Source organism: Argiope bruennichi, chromosome 9 (assembly GCF_947563725.1).
Source record: "Argiope bruennichi chromosome 9, qqArgBrue1.1, whole genome shotgun sequence".
NCBI classification, from domain to species: domain Eukaryota; kingdom Metazoa; phylum Arthropoda; class Arachnida; order Araneae; family Araneidae; genus Argiope; species Argiope bruennichi.
Genome location: NC_079159.1, coordinates 8,540,683 through 8,553,764, shown reverse-complemented (window position 1 = coordinate 8,553,764; position 13,082 = coordinate 8,540,683). Strand labels below are relative to the sequence as shown.

Below are 13,082 nucleotides of genomic sequence, written 5' to 3'. Positions count from 1 at the left end.
TAGTATTGTTCTAAAAAATAAATAAATAAAAAATGTCACAAAATTAGAACACACAAGTCTTCGTACATCCAAACATTATTCATTTAAATTCATTATAAAAATATATTTTTCGGCTTATTTTTTTTTCTAATTGAAAAATGTACTAAAATTGTTTGATTTCAGTATTTAATATCACAATTATTTATTCCATTTGCTTTATTCTTAGATATGACGCGCGTAAAAAAACGAGTTTAAACGTACGAAAATTAATTATATTTCATTTTAAAACTGGAAAATCAATTAGAGGCATTGCAACTATAACTAATCTACCTCATTCAACGGTGCAAAGCATAATAAAACGTTACAGAGAGGGAAAAAGGATTGCAAACAAGCCTCGTAATGGTCGCCCTCAAATTCTGTCAGCTAGAAATATGAGTAAATTTCTAAAAAATCCACGTCTGAGTGCAATAAATTTTACTTCACAATATAATGAATCAAATGGAACTTCTATTTCCAGTGAAACTACTCGTAGAATTCTTCGGAATGCTGGTATACATGGCCGCTATGCACGAAGAAAATTCTTTGTAAGTCAGAAGAACAGAATTGCTAGGCTTAAATTTGCCAAATCTATAAACCAGCCAGAGAGCTATTGGAATCGTGTCTTATTTGCAGATGAAAGTAAGTTTAACATCTTTATGTAAGACGGGAGAATCATTGTATGGAGGGAAAAAAAAAAAAAAAACGAAGAACTTAATCCCAAGAATTTAATTGGAACAGTAAATCATGGCGTTGGAGGTGTCATGGTTTGGGGGTGTATGTCAGCGGCTCGAGTAGGCAATTTAGTATTCATTGATGGTATAATGGATCATAGAGTTTATATAAATATTCTCAATAATAATTTAAAAGTGTCAGGACAAAAATTGGGCATTTTAAACAACTTTGTGTATTATCAAGACAACGATCCTAAGCACACGGCCATGAATGTTCGTCTTTTTTGCCTCTATCATTGCCCTCAAACCCTTAAAACACCAGCTCAATCACCGGATTTAAACCCTATAGAACATATTTGGAAAGAATTAGAGGTGCGAATAAGAAGTCGCGACATTAAATCGAAAATTCAACTGAAAGCAGTAATGATCGAAGAATGGAACAAGATCGGTGCAGAAGTAACCGACCGTTTAGTTAAATCTATGCCCAAACGTTTAAAAGCTGTTATAAAGAATAAAGGATATCCTACTAAATACTTAACATTTATAAAAATTTAGAAAATTTCATATTTAGTGATGTTTTTTTAAAGTGTATGATCACTTTTGTGTCCTATTTTTGTGCAATTTTATTTATTGTCATTTTTAAAAAAATAATTTTCATCGTAATTAAAATTTATTCTTCACTGCTTTATTAAGAACTGTAAAAATATGCTATGAAAAAATTTTCATGTAAAAATAAGAATATATAATGGTAAATAATGAGGTTTTTAATTGATTCTTGTTGGTGTACGAACACTTTTGGGAGCCACTGTATATATATATATAGAGAGAGAGATAAAATATATATGATAATTATTTGAAAAAATATGATCAAAGGTATGTTTCAATGTACTCATTAATTCAAAAAACTATTTACTATTTGTCAACATTTATTTTTCTAGACACTTAGAAATAATATAAACACAGTATGACAAGAATGTCAATGTAAATGATGAAACAAATTTTATTCAACAGAAACATCCTAGATACTTTTTTTTTATCACTAATAAAAAGCAGAACATTTATGAATTTTTTTTTAAATGCTAAAGTTACATTAAATGAATATCATAAAATAAAACAAAAACATACAATACAGTAAATTTAATAAACAAGAATAAGGTCATGATATATATATATATATATATATATATATATATATATATATATATATATATATATATATATATATATATATATATATAAACAGAGAGAGAGAGAGAAGTTAAATAGGATATAAAGAGGAGTTGAAAGAAACCCTTTTATGCTTTCACAGAATTTTATAATTCAAAATTCATATGTTAAAGAAATAGAAAAAAACGTGGAACATGCATGTAGCAATGAAGTTGGGAATAAAAATTATATAATAAATGCTGATATGGAAATTGATTTTCAATGAAAAGACCTTTATTTATTAAAACAGAAATCACTGAGGTGCACAGTGTTATAACCGGATATTATGATAACAGTCAATTTCAGTTTAAATACAATAAACTATTGAGATTTCCTTTTTAACAATAGAAAAGTTGTTTGATATAAATTCACTTTGGGTCCATCACAAATCTGCAAATGTAATTAGAAAACTAGTAATATTCACTTCCACCTAAGTTTAGCATTATAGCAGTTGTTATTTTTGCAACAGGAGTTTGTTTACATACATTAATTAAATTTCGATAAGATTTTGTAAAAAAATGCAACGTAATATTCATGTAAACATTTTAAAACCTTCTAAGCATATTCAAAATTATCAGAAATTTCATCAAATGTGAATAAAGTAAATTAGAAATGCACTCGCGATTTTGTTTGATTGTTTTTGACCGCAAATCGCTTACCGATTTCTTTTTCTTCGAAGAGTTTTTTTTATCAAATTACTGGAACAGCTATATTTAATAAATGGACAAACACTGAATGAATTCTTCAAAATGATCGGAGCATATCACCGACTTCGAAGGTTTGAAAAAATCTATACCAAAGCTATCAACCCAAGTCAGGACTGTTGAAAGGAAAATAAGAAAACATTTTATCATGACAGTCACTCTTGTGTTTCGCATTAAAGCATGCATCCATCAGCCTACCAGTATTTCCTCTGTTAACACATAATAAGAGGAAAGAAAATGACTCGAAAATTATAACTTCAAACGTAAATAAAAAATCCGCTTCATACTTGGTGGAGAACGTTAATGGCAGACTGATCGACGAAAGCGGTGCGGATGAAACTTAAATGCCATGCGCAAGAAGTACATGACATGTGACTTTTACGTCACATGAATTGATCCCATTCGACAGAAAAACATGTTCTCACATGACTCATATTTCGCAATCACCAACAATTAGAAAAGCGATGGTTTTTGACCATCACAAAATCAATCCATTTTTTTAAAAAAATTCTTGAGGCCAGACTTTTTTTTTCGTGAAAAACCAGTTTAAAGCAATTTTAAACAATCACGTGAATATCAGATTATGCATGCATCGATGTTTAGAAATGGATAGTTTCTTTTCATCTCAAGACTTTTCGAGTTCCAAAATTTTATGTCAAGATCAGATTTTTTTTTCTTTGCGAAAATTTGACTTAAACTGGTTTGGAATGACCATATGACTACTTTATTGCGCAATCGTCAACTTTTGGAAAAGTGCTGGGCTCTTTTCACCTCAAAAATCTTTCGAGCTCCAAAACTTTTTTTGCCTACTAGGTAAATTGAAAATTAATATATATATATATATATATATATATATATATATATACTTTTGAATATTACCTCCCGTCGTTGTTTCGCGTTCATTCCCATTTTCTTCTCTGTGCTTCTTCGGGCGATAACTTCTTATGATCCTGTCCTATATTGGTCAGAGAGAAGAATCGGGTACATGGCGGACATTCGTATCAAGTTGTAACTTTTTGTTGGCGAAAAGTCGGCAAATGTGACAAGCTTCTTTATCATTTTCTAATAACCCTAAAAGCGAAAAATTGATGCATCAAAAGCGATTAATCGCCAATTTTCTGCTGTTCATTTTGTGGCTTTAAAAACCCAAACATCATGTTCTCACATGAAAATCTGAAATTCGATTCATTACTTACATTCAACAATCATTGCTTTTTTCGGATGTTCTACTGTGTGCGATAAAAACTTCGAAAATTAATTTTTAATTTAAATTTCAGATTCAGTTTGGACATGGATATTTGCCCTCTACTAACTTCGTTGCTATTTTTAAATCCACTTGCAGATATTATTATATTATTACTCTTTGTAATTGTAATTCAAGAGTAGCCATCTTTATGTGACCGTTTAGTTTACAAGCTTCAATTTTTGCTAAAAATTTTTATTGTATTTTTATCATGTGACACATGATGTTGTTTTGGTTTGAGGGTTTTGAAGCTACAAAATGTACTGGCAGAAAATTGGCGATTTATCGTTTTTCGGGCATTATTTTTTTCGCTTTAAGGGTTATTAGAAAATGATGTAGAATGTTGTCACATCGGCGACTTATCAACAACGAAAAGTTACAACTTGGCGCTAATGTCCACTATAAACCCGATTCTCTTTTCTATATATATATACCTTTTAAGTTTTGAATTTATCTAGTTGGCAAAAAAGTTTTGGAGCTCGAATGATTTTGAGATGAAAAAAAGTCATCGTTTTCTAAATATCGACGCATGCTTAATCTCATAGTCACGTGATTGTTTAAAATTGGTTTTTAGAATCGATTGATTTTGAGATGGCCAAAAACCACCGCTTCTCTAAATGTTGGTGCTGCGAAATATGAGTCATGTGAGAACATGATTTTTTCTTTTGGATTGATACCAGGTGACTTAAAAAAATAAAGTGCTCACATGATAACTTGAAATTTGCGATAGCAGATTTCAATTTTTTTGTAACTTGAACTTAATGGCTTCTTCGGAAAAATATTTTTAAATAACAAATTTTGATAGACACAAGACTTATTGTATTTTACATCGTTCGCATTTTCCTAATTTTTTGTCAATATTTTTATACATACAATATATCACAAGAAAGAGCAACGGCGTTTAAAAATAAGTACACTAATATTTTTTCATTGCTTTTTTCTGAAATTAAACTTCGGTTGTAAATACAACAAATTTCAGAACATTTATTAAAAGTATTAAAAGTCTTTCCTTATAATGCAATCTACTCAATTTGGAAAAATAGGCTGAATCTCATATCTTGATCATCCACTGTGGAAAAAAAGTCGAAAAGAAATAGTATTCGCAACAATGAAAATGACTAAAGTTTTGACTTCAACATAGAAATATATTGTGTAGAATATGTTTAAAAGGTTTCTTCAGAATTAAATAAATAAATAAAACCTATTACACAGCAAAAAATGATATTGAAAAGGTAATTTTTGAAATTTGAAAATGACGTAGAAACCCTTTTTATGCTCAAATATTTTTAAATGTTATACTGAAAAAACTTCAAAATTTCGACTAGTTCTTAATTAATTAAAATTCTAACTAAAATTTTTCAAAAATCATTCCAAGATACCGAGATTGCCTACCCCCCCCTCACCAACTTATGCATATGCTAAGTGTTTTAAATCAAACGAGCAGTTCTGGCCTGTCACACACATACATACATGTATCTTTATTATTAGCAGAGATAAGAAAAAATAGAATAATAGGAAAAGATAAAAATGTATACTTTTTTTCTCTCATACTCGGCTTCTGTTATCGACAGTTTCGGTTTCTATTCTATTTTATTATTATCAGTTCGATAAAGCAAATACGTTTTTTCTTGCAATCTGGAACGATTCTTTTAAAAATAACACTTGATTCGTTTTCTTCACGTTCTGGAGAGTGTGCAACTTTCTCAGGATATTCTGTTCTGTAGATGGGATGGAATCTGAATTACCTTTCCGTGCAGAATATGCAATAACTGGAAGATCTTCTTGTAAGAAATGCAAACAAAAGATTGAAAAGAATTCCTTACGAATTGCAGTAATGGTGCAGGTATGCTCATGTGGAAATATAGTTTTGTTTATTTGAATAATACATTTGCATTTTAGGTATACTTATAGAATCGCCTGAAATTGTATTAATAATACTAGCCACCTTTGGCAACTAGTAGTTCGCAGAGATTAATAGTTGCTAAAATGTATTATATTTTGTTTGTTTCTTAATGACCTCGTCACCAAAGTATTTTAAACTTCAAATTTTAATTGATATGTAACTCATACTATTTTAAAACCATTATGCTGCTTTGTTCATTATTATTATTATTATTATTTTGCTTTTACTTGAAAAAGAAAATGGTTATACTTCAACTAATACAAAAAACTTCATGCTGAAACTAAACATTTTTATTTAAATGAAAAGCATAAGTAGAATCTGTCATTACTGAAGTTCTATATGTACTACAAAATATTTTATAGTTTATGGCATAACTCAGAGAAAAATTCGATAAAATACAATTAGAAATACATTTAGAAAGAAGATATATCTTTATAAATGCAATTAAAACACAGGAAAGAGTAGCGGTATTTGAAATGAAATGGCTGCACTTTAAAATTTTTCACCATTGTTTAATTCTGAATTTAAAGCTTCATTGTACATAAGAAAATTTCAAACATTATTAAAAGCATGCCTCGTATTGAAACCTATTCAACAACAACAACAACAAAAAACAACATAATAATGAGCCGAATATTTATATCATAATCATCATAAAAATTCTTATATTAATTGTATTCTTTAAATTTATTATTGTTTATTTATTTCTTTATTCTTTATTTTTATTTATTTATTTATTCTATTTTTAATGAATTTTTAAAGAAATATTTTCACCGTATTTCGTTTAACAAAAATGGTTTAATGTAGAGTAAAAATAAAGAAAAATCGACATGGTATCGATTCGACCAATTTTTGGTGGTATCTGAAGATATTTTACCCCATTCTTCTTGCAACACTTGTTTCAAAAGGGTTTTGTTTCTTATTTTGTGTTTTTGAAGCTTTTTTTCGAGTATGAGCCACGAATATTTAACGGCATTGATGTCGGGGTACTGTGGTAGGGTGTGTAAATGCTGTTTACAATGATAAAGAACACATTTTCTCGTTAGGAGCATTCTGTTTGAGGTCGTTGTCCTACTGGAAAATGAAATCTCCATCTAAACCCAAATTTTTTACACTTTCCTTTAGATTGCTGCGAAGTATATCCAAGTAAACCATATCGTTTATAATGCCCTCTATAAGAATTAAATTTCATACCCCAGATGAAGCCATGCAACCTCAAATCATGACGGAGTCACCACCATATTTAACTGTAGGATGAACATTTTTTGGATCCAAAACAGTATTAGGATTTCTCCATACAGTACAACGTTTGTCACTGCCAAAAAATGTAGAGTTTTCTTTCATTACTAAATTTAACTTTCTTCCAAAAGTTATTGGTCTTCAATTTACGAGTTTTGCAAACGTCAAATACTTTTTTTGAATTTGCAAGCTGATGAACGATTTATCTCTAACAATGCGACTGTTATATCCAGCTTGTCTAATGGCATTTCGAACAGGTTCAGCACTAACACTTCTGCCTATTATTTGAAAAGTTTCTGCAGCAAGTTGAATGAACCATATAGTCGCAATAATCTAAAGGAAAGTGTAAAAAATTTGGGTTTAGATGGAAATTCCATTTTCTAGCAGAACAACGACCCCAAACAGAATGCACGTAACGAGAACATTTGGTGTCTTTTTCATTGTAAACAGAAGTTGCACATACCACCACAGTACCCCGACATCAATGCCGTTGAATATTCGTGGGCTGTACTCGAAAAAGTGGTTCAAAAACAGAAAATTAGAAACAAAACCCATTTAAAACAAGTGTTGCAAGAAAAATGGTGTAAAATATCTTAAGATACCATTGAAAATTGGTCTAATCAGTACCATGACGTTTATAGGCCATTATAAGAGCCAAAAGACATGCAACTTCATAGTGACGCTTTGTTTCTATGCGAGATATTGCAAAAATTTCATTGGTGTATTCTCAATTTTTTGAGGCAAAAATCTGAGTATGTTTATTTAAAATGCTTCTGAAATATTTCAATTTAGAAGTCTTTCGTTGATTTTTCTTTATTTTTACTTTAAATTAAACCATTTGTTATGTGTAAAAATAAAAACACATGTTTGCACTTCTCGGTAATGTGATATTTATATTGGAAGTCGGATTTATCAAGTAAAAGTAAGGTGTACTCTTAATTGTTTGAGCCACTGTATATTTTATGTAACCTGAGTTGATGAATGCTCTAATAAATTATGAATGTTTAGCTTTTATGTAGATCCTCTTGTTCTGTGAATCATATTTAACAACATATTCTTGAGGCACTAATATTTTAAATAAAAAGAGTTACACTCCACTCAACTAAATTACTCACTAAAACTTAATGATTTATGAAAATCTGAATATCACTATTCAATAAAAACGGGCAATTTTAGACCACTTCACCGACCGTCTGAAATGTGATACCCCAATCAGCGACCAGGGTTTCTCAAGATTAATTAGTCTAAGATTATGAAAATGTTGATTGTTCTAAATTATTCTATTCAAAACTTCATAAATAGACCAGATTTGATAGAGAAGACAGAAACGTTCATTTATTTATTTAAAAGTTAAAATGTCGCGAATATTTCATAGAGTAGGCTTTCCTAAGACCAAAAACTGTATAAAATTTAGACATCAAAATGTTTTGATTTATAGACTGAAATAAAATAAACTATTGTTATTCGCCTCATTTAAATCCTTTTGAAAGTAAAACTAAAAACTGAATTTTATGACGAATCTGTGAAATGTTTGTTGAATAATTCTTGACATATTACATAAACAATGAAAATGAATCGATAATGCAATATTTAAATGCTGAACGACTTTGTTTTCAGTGCTCATATTTAAAAAATGCTTGGTTTCTTTAAAAAATGCTTTTTATATTAATTGCAGTTTAATAATTTACACTTTAATTTAAAGTTGAAATTTTATGGGAGCTGACAGAAAATTAGAGAGATACATATTACAATATGATTTAAGGCCTTTATAATAGTGTGAGTGAATTATATGACAATCAAATGAAATTATGTTGATAAAGAAACTATCAAATGTGGGTTACATAACATAATTAATTGAAAATTTTAACGAGCATTAAGACTGGCGAGCCAGTTGGTTGACATAGGCGGCTAGTAAATAATAAAATAAAACTTTTTAGCATGCTAAAATAAATGCGCTTTTTATTACTTTTTACTTCATTTTATTATTTTTTTGTTAAATAAAAAAATTATTCTAGAAAAAGAACGATTATTTTTCAGTCACAGACTTTTGATGGATATTTAGCTTTGTGGTATCACTGGGAATGCTTTTTTATGGTAAAAAAACGACTACACAGTATTTCACAAATTGCTAATTTTGATAATCTTCGCTTGGAAGACCAAGAAAAAATTAAAAATCAAATAGGTGAGCTTTTCTTTTATGAAATAATATTACAGGAAAGGGCTTCATAAATTTTTTTTCCAGTTACTATCGTCAAACTGATATTCTAAAAAGAAAAAAAGAAAAAAAAATTAGAAATCGAATAATTATGTAAATAGATAAGAAAAATAGGAAGATGGAATATTAGTTTCAAAATAAAGAAAATTTGATTGAATGCTTTATTTTCATGAAATTACAATGAAATATTGCGAATCGATTTGATTTATTTTTAACCAGTTATTATTATTATAATTTTACACATTAACTTAATAATTATCATTACATTTTTCACCTAATTATTAATTTACTATCATTAATATTTTAATTATCATTATTTATGATTAATTTTTAATAATGTATTCGAATGACAGAAATAAGTATCCGCCGGTAATACTTTTGTGGTCTTACATGAGGTTGGCACACACATTTAGGAAGCCCTTTCCTAGATAACATTTGAATCAAATATTTTGTGCCACCTACTTTAATAAAAAAAATTCTCTTTTTAGCCAAATTTCTTAGCAATGACGTTTCAAATAATGGAGTTGCAAGTTCAGCTAACTTGTATTTTTCTGTCGAATATGCCACATCAAGCATATCAGTATGTAGAATATGTGAACAAAAGATTTCAAAGGTAGTGTGTCTAGAAAGTTATCCTTTTAATTACCTATTTTTATGCGTATTAAGTGAAGTATTTGATAAAATATATTTATACTTTTTTATAAATTATTGTCAGAGATCTCACAGCGTTGCTTTAACATATCGAATTTCAGCGAATAAAAACACAGTAACATAAAATAAAGCCATGAAAATGAAGTAAAACCTGCGGAAGTGGTCTCTCCAAAACTTTCTCGCATACTTTCTATTAAAAGTGTTGTACAGGAGAAAGCCTTGCATGGCATCGGGCCATGCAAGGCTTTGTGTACAATAGTTACTAAAGGCTAAAATGTACAATAGTTACGAAACTTTAACCTTTCACCTGAATTTAGAATTTTTACTGAATCTATCGTATTATCTTCGGCGATTAATCTGATTTGCAATTAATAGCATCCGAAAATCGAATCTATGTTTTTTTATGTGTTTTTCCCAAACGATTGAAATAAAAATTTGTTAAAAAGCTACATCTGTAGTCAAAAAATATCACATCAAATATAATTTATTTAACTCATTGCGTTTTTTGAGTTGTTTATATGTTTCTGAAAATACAAATTGATAGAAGATCAACCATTCGTTGAATTTGGCTCAAAATTTGATAGGTGTCTACACTATAGATGTTAAATGTGTATGCTGAATTACATCTATCTAGCTCTCTTCGTTTTATATTTATCATGTTCACTTATTTTTGGACAGCCATACAGACAGACTTCCTTTGAAAGGATTTTGCTCAAAATTTGACAGATATCTACAAATTTGGTGTCAGACCGTATACCAAATTTCATACATCTAGCTCAGAGCGTTTTTGAGTATCTTTGTCACAGACAGATAAGTGAACATTTCCCAAAAATGTGTTTTTCAAATTCAGGGTGATCTAAAACAGGGAGATGCGACAAAATCTCGAGTTCGAATTTTTTGACGATTAATATACTTTCTCTACGAGAAAGGAAAAAAGAAATAATGATTTTTTACTTTCTTCCCATTTGAGCTTTAAAATGACATAGTTTGGTGAACCACAGACAATAAAATTAGAAATAAACAACTGAAATAGTTATAAAAAAATGTGAAAATAATCAAATCAAAAAGTTTATAGCAAACTTTGCAATTAGAATTTAAATTAAAAGTAATTTTTCGTGATTTCCCAATTTGGCCTCCTGCCAAATCAGAGAAGAAACAAATCATCTTCCAAGTACTAACGCGAGTCAGAAAATGAAATCTTTGAGTTCGTCAGAAAAACAATTAATTAAAAATCAATGAAAAATGGATTGATTTTATTCAAAAAATGGGATTTTGATCGTTCTTATTTTAAATTTGAGTGGAATGTTCCAATAATCCTCACAAAAAATTTTGTAAAAATAATCATAGTAGAAAGTCGAATGCAGACATTTGACTTTCAGTTTTTAATTTTTTTTGAAAATTAATTGATTTTTAAAAGTTTCTCAAAATTCAGTACATTAATCAGAGGTGCGGAAAGATTCAATCATTTGTTCTTTTCGATGAAACACTGATTTTTTTTTTATTACTATAAACATTAGAAACGCTAATATAGGCAAACATATGCGGAAAAATATCCAAAGTATTGAATACAAATTTTTTCTACATTAACTTTCAGAATTCGTTTTCTAATTAAATAGAATCCCCATTACGACTATCTAAGTGCCAAATTTTATGTCTGTAAAGGCAATAAATTAGTTTATAATAGACACACGTAACTGGATGTAAACGAATACTTTCGTTTAAATGCATAAACGGCGTGATTTATTTGAATTTGTTGTATGATAAAATAAAAATATTCCAGGTGATTGGGAAAAAACTTCATCGCGTTTTGAAATTATTGGAAAGAATCAATGCACCATCATATAAAATAAATAAATGTCGGTCTAAAGAAACTTGTTTTGAATCGCTGATGAAAGTTACTGAATTTTTGAAATTTGTTTTAAGCCATTGTACCCTAGAAATTTTTAGAATTGAGACTAAAAATTTTGCATCCGATATTCAGATGCAATTTTCTTTTTCAAATTTTGTTTGATGATTATTCGAACATTTTTTTAGAATTTAAAACAGAAACATTCGAAACACTTTTATTCATTGATTTTTAATTAATCAATTCTTTGATATAACCAAAGATTTTTTTTCGCTAGTCTGCATTGACAGTAGTTTTTCATCATTTACTGGAAACTTTCTAATTTCGTTGCCTCAATTCTCCTCCGTCCCCCTTTTTTTAACCCCTTTTTCAATTTCAATTATAGTTTGGATGTTTTTCGTCTACAGTTCACTGGTTATATCATTCCAAGAAGAAAAATAACTTTGCAAAAACTTTATATTACTTTGTTTTCATAGTTTCCTTTTAGGTTATTGTTTTGATTTCTACGACATTCACCATGTCATGAGTAATGCCATATGAGCAAATCTTATATATAAAACTGAATGTTTGTTCGTATTTTATGCACTGCCGTGTCGTTTATCCGCCTACAATAAAAATGGCCCAATTTATTGCTTGCACTTGCGGAGTCACACCCCTCTTTGAAAAGTATTGATCACTGGTATTTGTGACTTTTTGATATTGGTTACGTAATAACTACTCGTAAAATATTTGCCATTCCTACATTTGCGCGAGGATTATAGGTATAGTACAATTATTATATCTAATATATAAAAATCTCATGTCACGATGTTTGTGTTCGTACTCCTCCGAAACGGCTCGACGATTTTCATGAAATTTTTTATGTGTATTTGGTAGGTATGAGAATAGGTCGTAAAGTATATTTCATAACGCCAGGTAATTACGGTGTTCCTATCCACGTTCACCTTTCGCTGATGAGATCAACGATTGCTGAAATCATCGCCACTGTGGCGTAATATTGAAAAAGTCCAGTTAAAAATAAACACGCGCGTCCAAATGCTACAAAATCCATCTGCTGACACATTCTCGGACCAATCGTTAAATATCGGCAATGGAAAAGTTTCTGTCTAATAAAATACTAGATTCATAAAATTGCCCACTCATTTCTGCACTATCGTTGATTCGCAAAATGCTCTCATTGACCGCATATTTCCCGATGTACGCACATAACACATAAATCATGCGTGGCTGGCAGAAAGAGCCATTTTGGCAGCAAAAAATGTGGACGTCGACGATTTAAACTTCAAGATACAGCAGTCGTTGCGAGGCGACTTGGTATCGTACAAATTAATCGATACAATTTGCGATGCTAACGAAGCTGTAAATTATCCAGCAGAGTTTTTGAAC

General features: G+C 29.5%; 1 protein-coding gene across 2 annotated transcripts in view; it reads left to right on the top strand.

Moving 5' to 3' along the window:
- Positions 1 to 5,496: 5,496 nt before the first annotated feature.
- LOC129983696 (poly [ADP-ribose] polymerase 1-like) overlaps positions 5,497 to 13,082 on the top strand; it is a 71,774-nt gene continuing 64,188 nt past the window's right edge. For both annotated transcript variants that reach the window (XM_056093282.1, XM_056093281.1), the window contains exons 1-3: positions 5,497 to 5,685; positions 9,022 to 9,166; positions 9,688 to 9,812. In XM_056093282.1, coding sequence (XP_055949257.1) covers positions 5,572 to 5,685; positions 9,022 to 9,166; positions 9,688 to 9,812 — 384 coding nt within the window. In that variant the 5' untranslated portion in view covers positions 5,497 to 5,571. The remainder of the gene's footprint in view (positions 5,686 to 9,021; positions 9,167 to 9,687; positions 9,813 to 13,082) is intronic.